General features: G+C 52.8%; 2 protein-coding genes across 6 annotated transcripts in view; one reads left to right on the top strand and one right to left on the bottom strand.

Moving 5' to 3' along the window:
• The window catches only part of GDI2 (GDP dissociation inhibitor 2), a 29,901-nt gene extending 25,098 nt beyond the window's left edge, over window positions 1-4,803 (top strand). For both annotated transcript variants that reach the window (XM_059404013.1, XM_059404012.1), the window contains 5 exons: window positions 774-873; window positions 2,131-2,302; window positions 3,424-3,568; window positions 3,743-3,797; window positions 3,884-4,803. In XM_059404013.1, coding sequence (XP_059259996.1) covers window positions 774-873; window positions 2,131-2,302; window positions 3,424-3,568; window positions 3,743-3,797; window positions 3,884-4,030 — 619 coding nt within the window. In that variant the 3' untranslated portion in view covers window positions 4,031-4,803. The remainder of the gene's footprint in view (window positions 1-773; window positions 874-2,130; window positions 2,303-3,423; window positions 3,569-3,742; window positions 3,798-3,883) is intronic.
• Window positions 3,932-22,752, bottom strand: part of TASOR2 (transcription activation suppressor family member 2) — a 78,312-nt gene continuing 59,491 nt past the window's right edge. For 2 of the 4 annotated variants that reach the window (XM_059404007.1, XM_059404009.1), the window contains 7 exons: window positions 17,510-21,361; window positions 11,256-11,381; window positions 10,515-10,668; window positions 9,723-9,828; window positions 7,296-7,477; window positions 6,781-6,895; window positions 3,932-6,648 (listed from right to left, as the gene is read on the bottom strand). In XM_059404007.1, the coding sequence (XP_059259990.1) occupies window positions 6,621-6,648; window positions 6,781-6,895; window positions 7,296-7,477; window positions 9,723-9,828; window positions 10,515-10,668; window positions 11,256-11,381; window positions 17,510-21,361 (4,563 nt within the window). In that variant the 3' untranslated portion in view covers window positions 3,932-6,620. Of the gene's footprint in view, window positions 6,896-7,295; window positions 7,478-9,722; window positions 9,829-10,514; window positions 10,669-11,255; window positions 11,382-17,509; window positions 21,362-22,752 lie in introns of all 4 variants that reach the window. The other 2 variants (XM_059404008.1, XM_059404010.1) reach the window with 2 other exon arrangements.

The following is a 22,752-nucleotide window of genomic DNA, read 5'->3' as shown; positions in this document are numbered from 1 at the left end:
GTCGGGAGCGAGCTGGGCGGCTCCTGGGCCGGCTCCTGGGCCGGAGGGGCCGCTCCCCGCGGGAACCGGTGTCCTGTCCGGCGCGGCAGCGCGCACTTCGGAGCCGGCAGCACTTCGGAGCCGGCAGCGCGCGGGCCCTGGGCTCGCCCGTGCCCAGCAGCGGCCCCGCTCAGCTGCTGTTCTTGCTGCGCTCCTTGCGCTCTGGCTCACGTATGGGCCCTTCTGCAGTTAGTCACGGATTTGAAGAGATTTGCTAGATTTGGTTGCTCCCCTTTCTGTGCCCCCCTCGCCCCCGCTAGCGTCTCCTGTCCTGCGGCACCTTGCATCCGCAGGCCCGCGGCTTCCGGCCCCGGCTGGAGGCGCTCCTGCTGCAGGGGCTGCGGTGGTTCCTTCGGGGCAGGCGCCACAGAGGCCACGCGCCCAGCTGCCTCGCGCCTTTGGTCTTTTCTCCGGTGTCTGCTGCTTTTACTCCCTCTCCACGGACTCCGCATTGGTGTTATTTTATTATTTTATTTCTGTGCAGGAAGATAAGACCGACACGAGCTGTTTCCCCATCGCTGGTCAATGCTTTTTTTGGACTTGGTATTCCGAACTGTGAATGAGAGACTTCGTTTCTGGTTCTCATGCTCTCCTGTAATCGTAGCTTTAATGACTTTTAAATGAACACCTTCTGGAAGGAAATTGAGCAAATATACATTGGCTACAACTCAAGATCTAAGAAAAACTTTAGTAGTTGACACAGTTATAAATGGTCATCTCTAACATTTTTTTAGGCTAAGTGCCATTTATGGTGGTACATACATGCTCAATAAACCCATTGAAGAAATCATCGTGCAGGATGGAAAAGTGATTGGTGTGAAATCTGAAGGAGAGGTAAGTAGCGTTTTCACAATTTAAAAAATACTATGTTCTTGTGAAGAAAATGTGGGCTGATGTAGTGTGGTTTGGGCATCAATGCCGGATTTCACTTTTTATGGTTTCTTATACTAAGGACGAGCTAAAGATGCGTGTTTTTTTTTTTTTTTTTTTTTTTTATATTACTGTTTTCTATAATGTTGATTATTGCTTAAGACTGAGAAATACATTATGGATAAAGTCTTAGTGGTACGTGTTCTGTGTTTATATAGTGTGGGTTGGTGCCTGTCTCCTGGATTTTCATTTAAATTTAGCTTTATTTATACCATTTAAAATTTATTGGTTGAATTTGGACTTCATGGTTACTGAGCATTTTATTATTTAATAAGGGCTTTAGGGGCACCTGGGTGGCTCAGTGGGCTAAAGCCTCTGCCTTCAGCTCGGGCCCCGCATCGGGCTCTCTGCTCAGCGGGAAGCCTGCTTCCCCCTCTCTCTCTGCCTGCCTCTCTGCCTGCTTGTGATCTCTGTCTGTCAAATAAATAGATAAATAAAATCTTTAATAAGGGTTTTAGATGTGGGGCCGGCCAGGTGGAGTTTCAAGTAGCATTTCCCAGATGCAAAGTGAATATTGATGAACTCACAACTCTTACAGATAGTTAGAGCTGCTCCAGAGCTATGGATAGAAAAATAGTGGTGTCCCTGAAGAGTATTCCATGGGTTAGGTCCACGTAGTCTGTACTCACTGGTCGGCCCTCTGAGCGAACCTTCATTACTGCGATCTTTGGTAACTCCCTTGTGTGTCCCGCAGGATGGGTGTCAGGGAACAGGGGCCAGTTGGGAGGAGTTCATCTGTCCCGGAGGGCGTCTCAGTGCAGCGCCATCCCATTTTGTTTCCCACAGCTCTTCCTCTCAGGCGATCAAAGAATTTTTTTACTGGGCGCAGTCACGTATGACAATGGCCCTTAAATAGAGTATTTCATTGAATCCTAACAATGACGTTTGAGGTTAGGGACAGCCAGGATTTGAAAGCTGTCTGCCTGATTCTGAAACCTGTAACTTCGCAACACTGTGCATGGTTCCCTCACACCTGAGCAGGGCTCCGAATCCATGGATCTTTCCCAGGAGAGTTTGTTGGGATTGTTGGCAAAACTAGTTTTAAGTTACTTGTAGTTCAGGAATAACTTCTGGTTAACCTTATGAAGGTGACAGATGGTATTCTATCTAGAAACTTTGGACACTGATTATTGTCAATGGGACCTCAACGTTTCGGTACAGGTTGCTCGCTGTAAGCAGCTCATCTGTGACCCCAGCTACGTCAAAGACCGGGTCGAGAAGGTGGGCCAGGTGATCAGAGTCATCTGCATCCTCAGCCACCCGATCAAGAACACCAACGACGCCAACTCCTGCCAGATCATCATTCCCCAGAACCAGGTCAATCGGAAGTCAGGTGAGTTTTGAAGAGCAGCAGATGTTTGTAGGAGTTTGTTAGAATTTGCTGTGTGTTTCATCCCGGATTTTTAATTTTGTTTGCTCTGTGAAGAGACCCGTGGGAAACAAGATGTGATGGATTTAGCTCAGAGAGATCCTAAGTCCTCCCCGTGAAAGGCACACGAGTCCTGGAGCCCTGCCTCGCCCTTCCTGGTCCCCCATCGTGGACCTCCAGTCTCTCGTTCTAGAAGGATGAACTGAGAGGCTGAACTGGATGAGCTCGCAGTGTCTCCTGGCTCGAGCACTGGCCTGCGGGGGTTTCTTGCTTATGAGGTGACCCAAACCCACTGTGGTTTTGAGCCAGTGACCGTGCTTTTAGGTCGTTATTTGTCGAGCTCATACTTAAATTTGATTTTAGCGGTGTGCCGGAAAACAGCTTCCTCTGGTTAGGATCAGGACTGACTTCTAAAACTGTATTTCCTCATCTCTTTGCGTCGAGCAGTTATTTTCATCTCCCCTACCTTTTCCCACCATTCTTTCAGGCGGAAGCCTAACTTTATTTATTGAAAATTAAACTAAAAAGGGTTATCAGCTTTTAAACAGAGCTGTCTGTATTTATTTTTCCATGTAAGAAATATAGTCACCTAAGATTAGGATTGCAATGAAGGGATGTTCAGGGGCCCAGGCAGACCCCAGGGTGAGGAGAAGCCTCGAGACAGGAGGAGCTGGCGGCGCCCTTCCGATTGGGGGAGGGGGGTGAGGCACTTACTGAGCTGCGCGCGGACAGGGAGAACCCGTGGGACCGAAGAACAGCCTGTGCTGATCTGCGGGTTGCTTGAGAAACTTGGTCCTTTATGTAAATCCTTTCTTAGCTGCTGGAAAGCCTTTCTAGATGCTGGCCTTGGGGAGGAAGACTGCAGAGCAGTCAGGTTTGGGCGGCCTCTGGGTAGGGGTCCATGCCCAGCAGCTCCCGGCTTGGGAGAGCCGTGGCCCGCAGTCGGCGAGAAGTGGCTGGATCCGGGCATACTTCCCGGAGGGCCCCGCCGGCCTCCGCGTGTCCCTGAAGCCGAAGGCTCAGCTCGATGGAATCGGGTGGCCAGGAGGCGGGCCGGGCGGTGAGGTGGCCTTTCTTGCCCGCAGATATCTACGTCTGCATGATCTCCTCCGCGCACAACGTGGCTGCACAGGGCAAGTACATCGCCATAGTCAGCACCACCGTGGAGACCAAGGAGCCCGAGAAGGAAATCAGACCAGCTTTGGAGCTTTTGGAACCAATCGAACAGAAGTGAGTGACGGGTTTCTGGAGATGAGCTCCGACGCGACACGAGTTCCGACTCAGGCGGCAGCGTGAGCCCCAGCGGCTGCTGGGCCGCCGGCCGCATGCTGGGAGTTGGGATTGCGGACGGAGCCGAGGGTGGACTTGGTCGGCTCACGCACGGCCTCCGTTTCCTCCCTCCAGGTTTGTGAGCATCAGTGACCTCCTCGTACCCAAAGACCTGGGGACGGAGAGCCAGGTGAGTGCGCGGGCTGGGGCGGGCGCTGGGCACGGCTGTCGCCGGGGCCGTCGTCGCCAAGTCCGTTGTCTCTGATGTCACTTCAGATCTTTATTTCCCGCACCTACGACGCGACCACTCACTTCGAGACCACCTGCGACGACATCAAAGACATCTACAAGAGGATGACCGGCTCTGAGTTCGACTTCGAGGAGATGAAGCGCAAGAAAAACGACATCTACGGGGAAGACTAAGCGATGCGCGCGCCCGTCTCGGACAGACGCAGCTGGCACAGGCCGCGCACCGTCCGCAGTCGCTGTTGTAACCCCCGCGGCGCCCGCGGAGCGCTGTCCCAGTCCGTACTCCTCCCCTTCCTAATATCATGTATTAACTCGTTCTCACGGCGTGGCTCCTCCGAATTGGCAGGTTACCACATTCTGTTCAGTTTAACCGATACTGGCTTTTCTCCTTAGTGAAGGATCAGTTTGAAGACGACCCTGTGATCCTGACACAGAGCACCGATACAGTATTTGTATCTTTTAATCAGTGTAGCCTCCGCGGTCGTGTGCTTCTGCCGCTTGAGAGCCGGAGCGGCACCATTCGCGTGCCATCTGTCCCACTGGCATTGAGATTCCCACCGAATAGTCCATGCCTTGGGACAGCATCCCCGCGTGGGCCCCGCCCCTCTACATCTGTGTCCCGTGAGCTGTTAGGGCCACGGAACACAGCCACAGGTTGGGGTCACGCGGGCCCACAATTCTAACCCAACTCCAGACCCGAGCGTCATTCCGGGGGAAGCCTGTGTGCAGTGTTTTCACCTGGTAAAATTGGTAAGAGCAAAGGGGAAAGAAAGCTGTGGTACAGCGGGTAAATGTAGAAGCTTCTTTTGTACCCCAGGTGTGGCTTCCTCAACGGACCAAGCTGCGACGCAGTATTGATTTGACAGAGCCTCCGCTTCAGGGATGTCTGTCTCAGATGGCTCCAGATGATTTCTGTACTGCAAAATAAAGCCAAACTCTGGAAACCACTTCCTTCTCGGGTGCTCTGTTTGCGTCCTGGCGTTAAGAACTAGTGAGTATCGTCCTGGCCCTGGCCTGGTGGCTCGTGGCCCCCGATCCCGCCCCACGTGGCTGACGGACACCACATGGGCGGCTGCGCTCCATCACCGACCACAGGGGTAGGCACAAGTCTAGACGGATCCGAACAGCCTTGCCTGCTGTCTGGCTTTGCTGTGAGTAGACCCCAAATGACATTCTTGACACAGCTCTTGAGGCACCGAGCGGCCCCAGTGGAGAAACCTCTGCTTTTACTGACAGGATCTAGAACCCCAGCAAGCCTCTCTTCCCCTTAATTCTTCAAGCTGTCAGCCTGGGATGTAGGCAGAGGCGCACGCCGGGCTACAAGTACAAAGAATAAATAGCAGGATCTCTCCAGTCCTGTCCCACGCGTCTTGAACACCTGTTCTACTCAGGTACCAGGCCGTGGGAACAGGGATGGCGGGCGCGTCGGGAAGAGCAGACGGCGCAGAGAGCTACACTCGCTGGCGTGGTTCGTGTAAAAGCTAGAAAAGGTGCTGTGGACACAGAGCCGTGGGGCTTGCTGGAGGGTCTTTGGCGAGAGGGAGAGTAGACCTGAGGCGCCCTCAAAAGATGAGCCAGCAGCAGGTGCTTACGTCACTTGTCCATCATTTCCGGTTTAGCACGCCCCGTTGGGTCACCGTCCTCTCCTCAGATGAAGTGACCGGGCTTCCAAGCCAGAAACAGTCACGTGGGCACCACTTGGCTAGCGGGTAGAGAGCTGGCGAAGGGCTAGCCAACACCTGTGTGTCCCGGCTCAGCGCTCCTGCTCCTGGAGGAAGCAGTCCGTTCCGTTACGTGGCCTACAGAGGGCCACAGCATTCCCCACAAACTCAAATTTTGCTTTAAAGGAATCCCAGAGAGTTGATTTTTTTTTTTTAGTTGTCTTTATTTAAAAAAATGAAACAAATTAGTTACAAAAATTTGTTCCAAATAGATACTATGTATCTACATTTTGCTTGGTTTTGAGTTAAAAGATTACGGTAGAAATTATTTAATACCATAAATAAAAGATTTTCTTCCTTAGAGGGTTGATTTTTGTAGTGCAGTATTTACAAAACGTAAGTGGAAACTGACAATTTATAGATCTGTAACAGAACTTACTGTAGTGTTGCTAGAACACCCGCGTGTGCACTGCGCGAGATCCCAGCTTGTCCGAGGGCGGTGAAGCTTGGAACACAAACTGTAACATGCACTACCTACGCCTTTCAGACAGGAACATGCAAAAACAACGCTATCTGTTAAAATAGACTTATTTTTGCTACAACTAAGTAAACGTGTTTGTAAAATTCTTTTTAATAGTGAGCTTAATATTTTTGAAGGCTCTCTGTAAAAATGGAAAATAATTTAAACCAGTATGACCACTGCAGCCGAACGCTCGTGGACAGCTGGCGTCCTGCTGTGAACAAAGGCCAAGATTTTACAAGGTATAAAGAAACGAAGGAAAACTCTCAAGTTGGAGAACAGTGATTTTTCAAATATGAGAAAACTGCTGTTTATCAAAAAGGTTTTCAAGTAAAAGGAAACGGAATTGGTTGGTGGCGGCGGCATGGTCTAGGCCCGCTGATCACCTGGACAAACACAAAATTGATGGTTTCATCTTTAAACAGAACAATCAAGAAAGGTTTTTAGAAACAGGAGGCCGTCTCACGGGGACTTATGCATGTTCTCTTCCGTCCTGGGAACAAGGTGAACTGCAGGCGACGACTGGTGTCCTTCAGAAAAAACGGGCTCCTCTGAAGCAGGTGGCTCCTTCCGAAATTCCCACTTAGGCCAAACTGACAGCAATTCCGCCCCTAACACAGACCGAAAATTTACAGCATGATGTGGAAGGTGAAGAGCAGTTCGCCAACAGCAGCTTTCCTCAGACACAAATGTCAGCGTCTGTCATGCCCCGTAAATAGGAGTGTCCTGGAAGGCATCCTTACCAATAGCTGCTCTTAAACGGAGCTGCTGTTTTTGGTACGTTTTCAATGAAGTTCTTTACATCTGTAACAAGGATGCCACTATTTTCAAGGACTTCTCTGGAGACAGTTGGCTTTTCTGTGAAGAGAAGAAGAAAACCTTTATAGAGGTTCTGGTGAAAAATTCTTTGATGTCGAACTTTCATGGAACTTCATTTAACCGGGGGAGGGAGAGGGGGGAGGAGCGGCCCCAGGGAGGAAGGTGTGCGGCCTTGCGAGCAGGCACCGGGGTGGGGCCGGGGAGGCCGAGCAGCTGCGGAACCGCCGCCTTCCGGAGCGGAGAAGCTGGGTCACCCTCCCGGGGAACCGTCCGTACGCGCGTGGGGGGCTGCACACTGCGCCGCTCCACCGCAGCCCGGGCCTGGGCCGCAGCGTCTACAAGAACACAGCAGGCAAACACCGGGTGGGCACGGATCTCCGGCCTCCGAGCTCCGTGTGCAGATGATTCTAGAGGAGCCAGCCGAAGGCCGTGCGTCTACCTGTTAGGAAGACCGCGAACCGGGTGTGGACGTGCTGGATTTGCAGGTTTAGCAGGCATTTTAAATGTTCGGCTTTTGTGGGTGCTCGGGAGTCACACTGGTGGTAAGGAAGCAGTTCGATGAGACTTGCACTCTGACAGGATTTCAGGATCAAGTTCTTCCTGCGTGCGACCGGGTCCACTCTGCAACAGACCCAGAAATGCAAACCAAAGTCAGGTTCAGTGTGAACTTGCCGTTTACTTTTCCCCGTATCTTAATTTTTAGCTGTTTTACTCCTCCACTTCCTGCCTTCACCGTACTTAACAGTTCGACCGATTCCCTTAAAGCCCTCAGAACTCCTGCGCTGCTGCTAACCTCTGTTCTTCCCCACGACACACTTGGCCTCACAGACGTCACCGTCGTCCTGTCCGCTTCCCTCAGAACACTGTATGCTTGCTGACTCCCTCTGGCGACGCAGGTTTTTACAGAGTACAAGCCTCGTGCCAAGCAAGAGGGACGTGGACCTGTTCGTGCAGCCACGCGGCTTGGCCAGCCTTGGGCCATTCCTAGTGGGCCTCCGGCCACACGCCGTACCCTACGCCAATGCCTCCAGACCCTGCTCTGCGGTCGCCGCGCTCTTAGATCAACAGCTTCACTAAGGAAATTCCCGCTGCTACATAATTGTCATTTCTCACCTCCCTTAACATCTTTTTTTTTTTTTTTTTTAAGATTCTTTTTAGAACTCGTGCATGCACGGGCCGGTGCAAGGGGCAGCGGGAGGGAGAGAGAAACTTGAACGGAATCTGTGCTCAGCACAGACCGCAAGGTGGGGCTCGATCTCCGGACCCTGAGATCACAACCAGACCTGAAATCGAGTCAGACGTTTAACCAACTGAGCCGCGCAGATGCCCTATGACCTCCCTTAGAATGTTGCAACTACCTCTTTTCGTGGAAAATACTTAACCTGTAAATGTCTCTCCATCTGCTCTCCTGTCCTCTGTCGGCCTCTCCTGCCCACTGAAGGAAAGCAAACTCCCCCAGGTTCCAGCACTCCAGGGACAAGCACTGTCTGGGTCACTGGGCTGCATTTTCCCCTTCGTACACGCACATTTATGTGACTGGCATCACACCGCATGCTTTTATACATATATTTTGCATTTGTTTTAAAATTATATACATATGGAATCCATGTATCTGTCGTATTTGCCTAGAAATAGATCTGAGGGTGGTTTTACAGTTATTGATAATAACCCATGGCTATAAATATCTTTTAGAAACAGCAGTTTCTAAAAGCTAGGGGTGTTTTTGGTTTTAAGTTTTAGATAAATGTCTCCAGAGGCCACAGGACATGATGTTTTCGGACGAGTTCCTACTACACTCGCTCTCAAAGAGGAGTCTGGTACCACCTGGAGGGCCTGTTAACGGGGCCGGGAGCAGCGTACCTATTCGTTTACCTAAAGTCCTCTGAATGTGAAATTAATGGATACTTGCCAGTTTTATAGGTGTACCGTGGTACCTCGGAGCTTTATTTGTGAACTTGAACCTTTCCTCTGAAGTGCTGGCTAGCCACCACCTCAGAAACTCCCAGTTGGCCTCTGCCATCCTCTGCACCACCCCCCAGCTCAACCCAGGCAAATCCCTCCCAGACGTGACAGCATCAGCTCTGAGGTCCACTCAGACCTCCTGGCTTGCTTTTTCTCCCACACTGGTTCTAGGTATTGCCTCTCCCAGACCTCTGTTCTTGGCTACGTCCCTTTTGAGATCTCAGGGTCCAGCTTACATTTGTCCTTGGGAGGGAGGTAAGAGAGAGCAGTCATGTTAGAGGTGAACATTCTGGGCTCAGAGCCCAGCGTCACGACTCCTTGTCTGACCTGGATTGCATTTGTTTTAAAATTATATTTGTCCCGAAACTTCAACTTCCCCATCGTGACAGCGGGTTTTTACTGTCCGTCTCCGCTGTAGGTGGCCAGGCGGGGGCTGCCGGACAGGGGCTGCCACTCACGTCACGGCGGGGCTTGTCGATCTCGCGGCCCCACACCGTGTCCGCGCCCGTCATCGCCTCACTGCAGCCCGGGCACCCACACACCCCGGGTCTCTACAGCCAGGCAATCGATTAAAAATCACTTAGGCAAAATCCAGCTGTACACTGCTTCCTGAGGGGTAAAACATTCTCATCTCAACGTTTCCATCCCTGTGACGATGGCAACCTGGTACCCGCACAAGCCAGCCGCAGCCGCAGGGCTAGTGTCGCGTTCCCTCGGTTCGCGCCAGGAGAGCCAGAGCGTCCACGGACCGACACGGTGGGACTCGGCAAGGGCCTCAGACTGGCAGGGGCGGCTCCAGCCCACACGCCTTCCCCGTCCGCCCTGCGGCAGCGAAGGCTGGACCCCACCTGTGCACCTGCCCCCGGGGGAAGCACGAAGGCAGCCCCACGCCCCGAGGCCTCACCTGGTGGCTTCTCTTAGCTTCTTGTTTTCCCTGTGGTGAAGCAGCCACTTCCACCTCCCGTTTCCGTTCAGCTTCTCCAGGGTCCTGACCACGTCCTTCAGCTGAGCTGCAGACAGAAGAGACGAGGTCTGGTCGGAGGCCGGGAACGGGGACTCGTGGGGAGGCAGAGCGCACCTGCTGCCCGTCCGCCGCCCCAACCCCGGGACACCTGTCGCGTTCATGTGACCAGCGGGAAGTCCAGCGGCAACAGAAGACACTGGTCTAGCCTGCAAAACCTGTCAACTCTGGTCTCCACACGGAACTCACGCTTGTGGGGTCCACACGCCTTCTCTGAGCCAGGAGCGGCGTGTGCAGGGGCCGCCTGTGTCGTCAGCGCGGCAGGTGTCGCTCACCCGCCCAGGGCTGCGCCGCCCAGAAAGAAGGGAACCAGGAGTGTTCGGCACATAACTGAGACTTTTAAGAGCCTTGTTTCTGATTTGCAGAACATCACCAAGACGGCAGCGGAGAGGGCTGCGGGGCAGGCGCGCGAGCGGAGGAACAGAGGAGCGGGTGGGAGCCGCAGGCGATCCCGGGACACCCGGGAGGCTCAGGGCACGTGCCTGGGGATGAGCGACACCATCCTGACGCAAACTGCTTAGCAGGGCACGCAGCAAAAATGAAGGCCTCAAAAGGTGGTGGTTGATACTACTTTTGAGTTCATTTCTTTTTGAGAGGAAGTAGTGTTTGGGCCACTGGGTGAAGGATGTACTAGATTTCAGAGACAGAAACAAGGAAGGGAAATAAAAGACCGACCTAATGTCATGGTTTCTAGGATCTTGTCGTCCGAGACCACGAAGCCGCCCGTCTGGAGGAGCTCCTGGTAGGTGTGCTTGAGCACGTCCTCGGGGCCGTCCACTCCCGCGAAGAGGACGCTGGGGAAGTGTTTCAGCTTCAGCAGGAAGGGGATCTGCAAACACGACAGGACCCGCGGGGAGGGGGCTTGGTGGGGTCCCTTTTAGCCAAGGGGTCCAAGATTCAGTTAACTGGGATGACTGCAGATTCTGTGACCCCTGTCCAGAGCCCACCAGCACCTCAAGGAACCTGGACTCCGCAAACTCCCTAGAACTCGGGCGTTACCAGCGGCCTCTCGAACCCAGGCTGGAGACCTTGAGTGAGGGCAGAGCGCGGCTCAGCCGTGGGGCCCGTGACACGGCGAAGCAGGCGACAGGCTCCGCTCCTGCCCCGCCGGCGCCGGCATGGGCCTCAGGGGAGGCGTCTCCTTTTATTCAACATAACTATCCTCACGCCAACTTCAGAAAACCTTCACAAGGCCTTTTAAAGCAAGATTTGCTAGCGTTAGGTGTGAAGAGCTGCAGGTTTGTATCTGGGCCGAGGAAATGGCCCCGACTCCCTCTCTTCGTGGCTCGTCCCTAGCTCGGAGCCGTGATGTGCCCCACAAATGCCTCGCTATGTACACTGCGGGACGCCCCCTCGGGACACCCCAGAAAATGCCGGGGACACCCTTCTTCGTAAGAAACAGATGGCCGGACGTACCTGGTGCAGGCGCGACGCCACGTCCTCGTTTCTGATGATGACCAGGAGCGTGTCATTCTCTCTGTGGACGGCCTGACAGAAATGCTGAGGTTCAACTTCCGTGTGGCCCCCTTTCCGCAGGACGCTCTGGAAGAGGTGCGGACGGCGTTACTGCGGGAGGCGCCGCCAGTCCCCCCCAGTCCCCTCGGCGCCTCGGCTAGCACAGCCCGTTTGCTCTACGGTCCCAGCGGGCGGCGGCGGCGGCAGCCAGTCCTGCTTCCAAGTGAGCTTTCACGTGTTGAACACGTGGCTCCTGGCACTGCCACCAGCTGACTGAGCGGTCGTGTCAAAGGCAAAGCACTTTGTAACCGACCCTGTATGCCCATGAAGTGGCCGAGGCGGACTCCCCAAGGCACAGACACGGGGCGCTCGGCCAGCCTGTGGCAGCGAGGTACCTGCGGGTGCACATTCACTCTAAAAACGCCACCTCCGGTCAAAAAGTTTCTAGCACTTTTGGAATCCAAGTGGAGTGCCATGACAGCTGTGGCGCGAGCCCCTGGGGGCGGTGGGGAGAGGTGGCTGGCCGCCCACCTGTCGCCGGCCTGACTGGTGGCCTCAGCACGTCTGCTGACAGACAGTCCTTCCCTCTGTCCCCCTTCGCGATGCCGCCGCTGCTTCTGTCTGAAGGGTTCTGGACGTTTCCACCACACTCTCTGATGTTCCTCCTTGCCGGGGGAACATGGACTCAGACCACACTTGTCACTCCCTTTGTGGAAGTACCGTGTCACCTCCCCTGGACTCAACATGACTCAAACTTGATTATTTCGCTTCTTCGCTCAAAACACATGGCAACGTATCGTCAAAGAAACTCCTCCAGATTTTTTAACAAAGAGCCCGCTGAAACATTTTAAGTATAAATCTTCAGCTCTGACTTAATTTAGCAATAAACTACGTGAATGAGTACATTTTCTGAGACGGTCAACACCCTCGCCACGTGCCTCAGGGTCCAGGCTAGTCTGTCACCACCTGGCAGGCCTGCAGTCACAGTGGCAGAGTTGCACAGACCACCCGCAGCGTCATCTCAAGGAGCGGTGGGGCCTGACTTCCCGTCTCCCTTGAAGGCCTCTGGCTTCTCCGGGACGCAAAACTTCTCCAGGGTGGTTTTCTAGATTACCTGGCTAGTACTTTATTCCGAAGCTGATTTTATACTGGGTCCCCTTCTCACTTGAAGATTACTTTTTTTTTTTTTTTAAGATTTTATTTATTTGACAGACAAAGGTCACAAATAGGCAGAAAGAGGGGGAAGCGGGCTCCCCGCTGAGCAGAGCCCGATGCGGGGCTCGATCCCAGGACCCTGAGATCATGACCCAAGCAGAAGGCAGAGGCTTAACCCACTGAGCCCCCAGGCATCCCCTGAAGTGACTTTCATCTTTGCACACACTTTGTTATTTTCTGTCGTAAGCAGCAGCCACAGGATAAACAGGGTCGTGAGGCACGTGTGCGCTGGAAGGTCGTGCGGCACCCCAGGTCCCGCCACTGTGCGAACGGAGCCCGGCGACCCTGCTCCCTGTCCCGCGCGGGAGCCCGCACCCCCTGGCTCTGTCGGGGCGTGAACGGCTCCGAAACACCGGGTGTTTCACTCACTGTGGCTTGATGCTACGGAGTCGGCCCCGGACGTATTTTAGCACCAGTCAAGGCACAGTACATGTCATCAGCCAAACAAAATTAACTTCAGTTCAAGGCAAAAAAAAAAAAAAAAAAAAAAAAACAAAAAAAAAAAAAACAAAAACCCAATTCATTTTTAAGTTACTTTCAGAGGCCAAGCACCTAAAAACATGCTTCATTGTTTGCAACTACACGGCGCACCACAGTGACACGGAGACTGGAACAAAGACCAACCTTGGAAAACCGAAAGATCCTTGATGGGGAGTAAGAATCTGACTTTAAATAATCTAAAATCATTTAAATGGCACAAAATAGGAGCCACGGGCCATCTCCGAGTAGACGACGTGCTTGGCTGCAGCGTCCCGCGCCTCCCCGGCAGCGGCCACGTTTCCAGTCCCTTCCCCACACTGCAGCCAGAGCTCGCTCTCCAACACGAACAGGACGTTATTGTCCTGTAACAAGTATTGTTCGGGGCCTCCCCACCGACCTCAGGCGAGGCTCAGGGCCTCGGGACCTGCAGCCCATACACACTTCCAGCCATAGCCCTGGACAGCGGTCGTGATGCCCCCCGCACCCCTGGCCGCGCGCCATCTACTGCCCCCCGCCTGCCCCACAAAGGCCCACAGGGCCACCAGGCAGCTGCCACCAGGTCGCCTTCCAGAGCCTCACACCCACAGAACGGGCCTCCCCTACTGCGCCCTGCCACAGTGACGGTCACCAACACCTTCCGATGTTTACTATTAGTAATGCAACATGCGTGGGTTTGCCAAGCGACACTTACGACAAGACAAGACACTCCAGACTCCCTGGAGGTGCTGACATAAGCGAACTCTGAAACAAATCCAGGCAAATGTTTAGAACGACACTTCGGGAGTCTGGCTGTCCACACCTGGTACCAAAGGCCAGCATCGCCTCCTTAAGAAAAAGGCCCTGACCTTCCTGACGAGGCCTGTGCCCCCACATCAGCGCCTGAGCCCCCGCCATGGCCGAGGCCCGTCCCGGCCTGCGGATCGGGCATTGATTTGGCTGCCTATTTTTTTTTTTTAAAGATTTTATTTATTTATTTGACAGAGAGAGATCACAAGTAGGCAGAGAGGCAGGCAGAGAGAGAGGAGGAAGCAGGCTCCCAGTTGAGCAGAGAGCCCGATGCGGGACTCGATTCCAGGACGCTGAGATCATGACCTGAGCCGAAGGCAGCGGCTTAGCCCACTGAACCACCCAGGCACCCTGATTTGGCTGCTTTTATCTGTGCTCGGCAGTTTTCCTTAGTTTACACGACGGTTTACATTGGCCGCAGCGATCACGACGGGAACGTGCGGATTTCCCTCCCCCGCACGCTGGGACTCGAGAGTGTGTACGAAGGTTTCTGCCGTCCGTTGAACCAGCTTCTGCTGCGAGTGAGGAGGGCTGAGGGAGGCGGCGTGTTTGGGGACCGCTTTGGGTGGGTGCCCCAGGCCGTGAAGAGCGGGCGAGGTGCAGGTCAGCGGGGGGAGTCGCCGCAGGGTGGCGGACGTGTCTGGGATGACGGGAGCGGCTTTCGGACGCGGGGGGAGAGCTGCTCCTCGGCAAAGGGAGCCAGGACAAGCCTCCTGGAGCGGGACTGGCCCCGGGGATGCAGGTGCGCGCGTTTCAGTTTTGTGAACACATCCACAGCTTTCCTGCTGCTGCGAGGGCCGAGAGGCAGTGACACCCGGTGCCACGGGGTTCCCCCAGGGCCCAGCTACTGACTCCGGGTGCTGTTCCTCCCGTAAAAGAATCCACACTCCGTAGGGAAGTGGCAGACGTTAAGGCTGGGGCAAGGCAGGCAGGAGGGCGATCTGAACATGGAGCCGTACCACAAAGGAAGAAAGGGTGAAGATCCAAACAATGATGGGGACTCGCCAGAAGGACACAGAAGTCCCTGTGAAGGGCTCCCAATGGCTGGGTCTGGGGCAATCTGGCATTACCATAAACAGTGAAGGACCCAAACAAATACTGTTAAAATGTCCATACGACCTAAAGCCATCTACACATTTAATTCAATCCTTATCAAAATACCAACCGCATTGCTCCCAGAACTCCAACCAAGAACCATGGAGCCACAGAAGACTCGGAACAGCCAAAAGCGATCTTGAAAAGGAAAAACAAAGCTGGAGGCATCAAAATTCCAGATTTCAAGTTATATTACCAAACAGCAGTGATTAAAACAACAGAGCACTGGCACAAAAACAGACACACAGATCAACGGAATAGAATAGAAAACCCAGAAATAAACCTACAACTATATTATCAATCAATCTTTGACGAAGCAGGAAAGAATATTTCGTGGGAAAAAGTCTCTTCAACAAATAGTGCTGGGAAAACTGGACAGCCACATGCAGAAGAATGAACCAGACCACTTTCTTACACCACACACACGAAAACATATTCCAAATGGATTAAAGACCTAAATGTGAGACCTAAATGTGAGAAAAAAGAGAAAAAGAAAACCTAGAAGCAAGCACAGGCAGTAACCTTTTTCACATCAGTCTAACAACTTCATAGACACATCTCCTGAGTCACGGGAAACAAAAGCAAAAACAAACTATTTGACTACCTTAAGATAAAAAGCTTCTGGACAATGAAAGAAACAATCAACAAAACTAAAAGGCAACCTACTCAATGGGAGAAAATACTTGCAAATGACATCTCTGACAAAGGGTTAGTATCCAAAATATATAAAGAACTTATCAAACTCAACGCTCCAAAAACACAAATAATCCAAGTATAAAATGGTCATAAAGTAAAAACAGTAATTTCCCCAAAGACACACACAGAGCCGGCAGACCCATGAAAAGATGCTCAACATCACCCACCAGCAGGGAAGGGCAAATCAGAATGACAAGGAGATACCACCTCACACGTCAGAATGGCTTGAACTCAACAACACAAGAGGGGTGACTGGCTGGCTCAGCAGGAGGACTGTGCAACTCTTGACCTTGGGGTTGTGAGTTTGAACCCCATACTGGGTGTTGAGATTAATGAAATTAATAATAAAAACCTTAAAAAATAACCCCACAAGAAAAAAGTGCTGGCAAGGATGTAGAGAAAGGGGAGTCGTCATGGCCTGCTGGTGGGAACGCAAACTGGTGGAGCAGCCGCTCTGGAAGACAGTAAGGAGGCTCCGTAGAAAGTTCGAGCTAGGACTGCCCTCCGATCCAGCAATCTCACTACTGGGCATTAACCTACAGAACACAAAACCACTAAATCAAAAGGACACGTGCACCCTATGTTTACTGCACCATTATCTCCAACAGCCAAATTACAAAGCCGTGCAAGCATCCGGGGACGGGTGAGCGGGTGTGTGGACACACGTGCACCCGGGGTACGACTCTGCCATGAAATCTGGTCACGGTCCTGACGCGGGGGAGCCTGAGGGTATTACGCTGAGTGAAGCAAATCCGTCCTAGGAGAAGCAGCTCAGGATCTCACTCATATGTGGGTTTAAGAAACAAAACAAACACGGAAAGGAGAAAAAAGAAACAAACCAGCTAACAGACTCTGAGCTGCAGGGAACACACTCCTGGTCGCCGGCGGGGAAGGCTGGGAGGCGGGGTTAGGGAGCACACCTGCGACACCTGCGACACCGGCGATGAACACACACAAGGGCCTAAATGGTAACTCCGAGTAAACCAACATGGAGCGCGGGTCCACGGGGTATAAATAAGCAAGTGGGGGAGACGGGAAAGCTCTCCCCTGCACACCGCCCACTAATAAACGTGCGAGGAAGATGGAATTCGACCCCCCACCATATTAGCAGCTGCTTTAGGCAAGAATCTTCAATGGATATTAACCCGGGGCGGGAGTCTGATAAAGAATAGAGTATTTATGGGGCGCCTGGGTGGCTCAGTGGGTTAAAGCCTCTGCCTTCGGCTCAGGTCATGATCCCAGGGGCTCTCTGCTCGGCGGGGAGCCTGCTTCCTCCTCTTTCTACCTGCCTCTCTGTCTACTTGTGATCTGTCAAATAAATAAATAAAATCTTAAAAAAAAAAAAAAGAATAGGGTATTTATATATATCCTAGTCTACCTCCCCACCCGCAAATAATCATTAATAATTATGAATAATGATACATTTATATTATATCATTAGTATATTATGAATAATTCCTTTATAATAATAAGTTAATTAATGTAAAGTTATTTATGAACTTTACACTGGAGGCGCAGGAACCTGGCAGAAACCATCTTCACACAAAGGACACGACTACACCGCGATGGGACGAGTCAGCGGCCTGTGCCGCCTCCTACGATGCCCTGAGGAGAACAGCGGACGTGGCTGTTTTCACCCAAAATGCATAAATCCCGCGGCAACAGGAGATGCCCATGAACCGAAGCCACCCTCACGTCACTGGCCTACACTCTTCCTCGCTGTCCAGGGCAGCAAAGATCACAAGGAAAACGGAGACACACGACAAGCACAGGTGACGCGGGCACGGGCCAACGCGGGGCCCGTGACCTCCACGGCGGAGCAGCCAGTGCGCGGGTGAAGACGGGGCCATCAGACCCCGAGGCCCCTTCCTGTCACTTCTCTGGAGCCAAGCACGCTGCCCCGTGAGCTCAGAGACCGCGTCGGACGGCGGCAGGCACCGTACCTTTGCTCTCACAGAGAACGACGGGTCCTCGGTCTCCGCGAGGTAGAAGAGGCAGGGGCTCCGACAGGCCTCCTTGACCACGCTCATCAGTCTGACGTGCAGGCTGGCGCACAGGTCCGTGACCAGGTCCTCGTAGGAGGCCGCCCGCGGGAAGGCGGCGCGCGGCTGGCGAGGGGCGGCCTCCCCGGGGGCCCCGCCGCGCTCCCTGTCCGGGCGAAGCGCCGGCTTGCTGCTCGCCACCACCTTGGTGAATTCGGCGTATTCGCGGAGGAGAAGTGAAATATCGTTCCGGGATTCTCTGAAACTGGTGTTGTACCTCAGCCTGTTGAGGTGGAACGCAGCCGCCTGGTTTCTCTCGGAATCCGCCCGCGGATTTCTACCGGGGCCGCCGCTCTCCCTCCACAAGGAAGAAGCGTCCCAACTGCCGGGCGCGTGGCCTCTCCCGCGCGGGCTCGGCTGCCGGGCGCCCGAGTGCACCACCGTGACCACAAGGGGACTCCGGCTCCGGGACGCGAGCTGCAGAGCCGGGGACTCGGGGACTCTTGTCAGAGGGAAAGCTCCAGCAGCCGTCTGGAGAGGGGCCTCCTTTGCAAAGACACTGGTGGAGGAGGCAGAAGGCTGAGAATCTCCCTTCTTCACAGTTTGTTTTAGCTTATGTGCGAAACGCAGATACTCCAGATCCAAAGTGTTCTGGGTGAGGTCATCGGCCACCTGCCAGGTGTTTGTCCAGGAGCTGAGCAAGCCACACTTTGCAGTGAAATTGGGGTGCCGCCTCAGGCTGTGCAAAGTTCTCGTGGTATCTGTCAGCTCTTTCGTTACGGTGAAATTAGCGTAAGTCCTGGGGATGCCGTGGAGGTCTCGGATCTGGATATACGGGGGCACATACCTGTCTTCTTTCTTGAACCCAACGAGCCAGTGTCTGGGAGCAGTGCCCGTCTCCAGCCCTGGGGCAGGGGGAGAGTAGCCCCACTCTTCGTTATCACTGTTATTCAGGCTCGGGAAAGAGTCGTAATCATCTTTCGAAGTATCTTCTTCTTTCTTGGTTTGACTACACCTCAAAGGGCAGGAACTCTCTACCTCTGATTTGGGATTTCTACGGCCCCCGCAAGAGTCCTGATCAGACTCTCCAGAAAGCGGCTCATACTGGATCTCAGAATTCACACTGACATGCACGTCTCTACCTACGGTCCCCGAGTCCTCCTCGGCTCTGAGCCCCTCACCAGAGGCCTGACTTGCTGTCTGCTCCTCAGAGACTCCACAAACAAGAGAGGCACAAGTCGGGGGAACAACGGAAGCACAAGGCTCTCTACTGGTATTTTCACCAGTGATGGCTGTTTTATGGTATGAATCCGCAGGTACACACATGGGGAAAAGCCCAGCGTCCAGCAGATCTTTTGTTTCACACACTGCCCGATCTTGCAGCACATGAACTGTGTCTGGTTTGTCTTCCGGAGATGTGGTGCTTGACTGGGAGTCAATACCTCCCAGATCTGTGGCTTCTTCATGGAAACTGGCCTCAGCATCACTATTCTTAAGCAAACTGGCCATTTTGACCACTGAGATTTCCTGTGTCTGGACCCCGGTCTCTGTGTCCATGGGTCTGGGACAGCAGGGTAAGGCAGCCCCATCGGAGGGAAAAGCCAGTCTGGGGCTCTCTGAGTGCCCACGCGTCTGTGTATCAGCCCCGCCAGCTGAGCAAGAGCTCAAGGACCGAGCCTGCAGGTAAAGGCCTTCATCTGTCTTCACACCACCGCTGAAGAGATGATTGCCGATACTTTCAGGGCTGGTCTGCTCTTTTAGTGCCACATTCACTGTACCACTTGGAGCAGTTGTAGAAACAAATGTGTCTGCCAAAGACTTATTTTCAATCATCTTTGTAGGACTCCCTGGAGGCTCATTGGTCTCCAAGACAAGAGAACTGAAATTCCTGTTTTGGATGCTAACTGGCTGCAGTGGGTTTCCTGATGGCACCAGTTGTTCTAGAGAAAGCTTGACATCCTCTCCGTATCTGGCAGCCACGGCAGGCTGGCCCAGCTCCGCAGCACGGAACGGCAGCTTTTCTGAGACAGAGAAGCCCTCGCCATGCTCCCCTGGGCCAATCTCCTCAGTTAGCTCACCAGGCAGGGTCAGACAGCCGTCTCTTCTTTCTGGATGCTTACTTCTTACGATAGGCATCTCGGCACAGAGCTGCATCTGTTGTACTCCACCTAAGTTATCTTGTTCCACCGGATAAGTAGGACCAACAAAAGAATGTTCTTTCTCCGTCAAGGCCAAGTTTACAGACCCCATCCGGGAGAATCTGTCATTTCCCTCACCCAGTGTACTGGCCAGCTGCAGACCACACAGAGACAAGGCCTGAGGTGGATGTGCTGCTTCGACCGGATCCTGGCGGTCAGGACTGGAAGCTGGTGACACTTCTTCAATTAAAGAAGCAAAAGGAAAGTCTGAGGTGACATTCACTTCCTCTGCGATCTCAAGGGCGCAAGTTTCTTTAGAAAGTATTAAGGTAACGGTTTGTAAACTGTCACCTTTCCTCTCCTTACTTTCTAACGACTTCTCAGGCATCGTAGGGAACATGGAGGTATAATTCACAGAATCTACCTCTGGGTCTTCTAGGAGAGTCACCTCTTCTGGCTCAATGATCTCTTCAGTCGCGTCCTGAAGTTCCAAACTTGCCCCGGGGGCCTCCCCCGGTGCCCCCGCCGGCGCCCCTTCTCTGGGGCTGGTGGGCGGCGATATGAGTGTGAGGTCGAGGTCGGAACCCTCCTCCGAGAACTCCAGGCTGGCCTCCTCTCTGCTCCCTGAGAGGCCGGTTTGTTTGGTACAAGCGGTAGGAAAGGACTCCAAGTTCCTCTGCTCACTCTTCAGCCCGCGCCCATCCCGCACGGGCTCCGAGGAGCCGACTGTGGCGCCACCCGCCGGCGGAGCGCGGTCACGCGCGGAACCGTGTCCCAGGGCAGCAGAGGCGGCCAGCGAGACCGCGTCTTGCACCTGGGATGGCTCTATGACCTCTTCCGCAGATATGCCAAGGAGGCTCGGGGTGTGCAGGAAAAGCTCTTGAGAGGGCTTCGTCTCTTCTCCGGGTGCCGGATAATTAGAACCTTCAAAGGACGACAACGCCTCCGCCACCACCAAGCTGCCGGATGGAACCAGAAACCCTTTTCGCAGCGAACACATTTCTTCTGCAGGTACCTCTTCGCTGAGTGAGGAGGCGCAAAGGTATTTAGTACCTTTCTGCTTGGACACTGTGGGAGAGGGACCGTCCCTAAGGCCCTGTGTTTGTGCCTTTTCAAAAGCAGATGCAGGACGCCTCAGACTCCCGGTAGGTGACACCGGTGTAATCCACTCCGGATGAAAGGCTGTCGGTTCCCGGCCTGTATTTACAACGTCTGTCTGCACTGGGACGTCTGTCTGTACTGGGACGTAGGTATTTTTTTCAAAAGTGAAGGTAACTGGTTCCAGATTAATCATCACATACTCTGGATCACCCTTCCTCTCCAGGGCAGGCTGACAGTCTCCGCTCAGGGGGCCGCTCTGCCGGATGAGGCCCTGGAGAGCACTGGGTTCTGTTTGCGCCGCTGCGTGGAAGACATCCCCCGCGCTGTCAAGGGCACCGCATGCAGATTTCTGACAGATCACCAGCGGATCGCCGAGCCCATCGTAAGTCCTGCTGAATGTGGTCTGTGCGACAGTATCGTTGTAAGTCGCTCCTGTGCTATCAAGTGGCTCAAAGGTTTTGTCTGCGCCGGGAATGTCGGGTCCATTAGCTTGGGTACTTCCAATAGTAGCAAGAACAAGACCGGAAGTCTCCAGCTTATCTGATGGGCCTCGTTCAGCTGCTTCCCCAATGATCTGAAATGACAAAAAGAAAAATCAAGAGTCAAACAGACTCTTTTTCACGTTTACGTGTGGAGAAGAACAGAGTGGACGAGAATCAGTGTCAGTTTGTTCTTTCGAATCTTCTAATTTTAAAGACTATCACAGGGTAGAAATCAAGCAAACTGCTCTTTTTTTAGATACTTACAACAGCCCCAAATAGGAATTTTTCTCTAAATAAATATACACACAAATGAGAGCTTCAAACCTTCAACTGCATAGCCTTCCGTCTTCCTTTTTTTTTTTTTTTTTTAATTGCCTTTTGGGAAGAAAAGCGGCCAGACCAATGACAAGTACAAAGACCTGAAAGTGCAGCCTGTTTGCTAACCTCACTGCCTGATGCAGAAATGCAGTACTAGAGAAAAAAGGACTCAGTTTTAAGTGCTTCTTTTTAAGATTAAAAGATAGTTTTTAAAGCCAAGAACAACTTAAACACCAGCTTTCAATCAGAATAAAATACACTGCCATCTGGAACTTTCCCACGAGGAAAGGTAACTTAGGATCCCTTGTATGAAGTAGGACTGATCGGCAGTTCTTCCGAGTTGTCAACCTCTGTTCTGGTAAATAAAGATCTACTCTTTAGCCTTCTTCTTTGCTTGTAACTGGAGGTCAGGTCTCGTTTTAGTGCCTCCTACTCAACAGAACAACAGAAAACAATGCAGCCTGCATTGCCGAACTGAACCAAAAGGACTGCAGGAAGGAATTAGGTTAAATATCAGCAGAAAATCTCTGGACATTCCGATGACCTCATCGGAATGGGTCTGTTTTAAGGCTGAAGCATGGTCTTGTCCAGAATATGGTAAAATGGACTGATCATCACTGTCCATATACCTGTAATTTTTGGAACATTATTAGTCACAGATTTCCTGCCACACCTTCAGGCGATCATGCTGAAAGTCAAGACCTGGGCTTCAAGTCTGTTAAAAAGACCTTCTGTCTTACAGAAAGGCACTGACCCACATCCATGGCAGGGTAGAGCGAAGACTCCATTTTTAAGAGGAACTGACTGACCAGACACAAAGCACGGGAAAGTCTTGATGGTAAAAGTCATTCTGAAACCTTCCAGTGACCCTTCAAGTCACAACGTGGTTGCCAATCCCACCGTGCCTGCATATTTAGTGAAATGCAAATTGTCACCAGCTTCCTGTGTGTGTGCGGACACTATTTTAAAAGATTTTATTTATTTATTTGACAAAGATCACAAGGAGGCAGAGAGGCAGGCAGAGAGAGAGAGGAGGAAGCGGACTCCCTGTTGAGCAGAGAACCCAATGCAGGGCTCAATCCCAGGACCCTGAGATCATGACCTGAGCTGAAGCCAGAGGCTCAACCCACTGAGGCATCCAGGTGCCCCGATACTTCCTTTTTTT

This window comes from Mustela nigripes, chromosome 6 (genome assembly GCF_022355385.1).
Source record: "Mustela nigripes isolate SB6536 chromosome 6, MUSNIG.SB6536, whole genome shotgun sequence".
NCBI classification, from domain to species: domain Eukaryota; kingdom Metazoa; phylum Chordata; class Mammalia; order Carnivora; family Mustelidae; genus Mustela; species Mustela nigripes.
The sequence above is the reverse complement of the archived record's forward strand: the minus strand, read 5'-3'. Positions and strand labels throughout refer to the sequence as shown.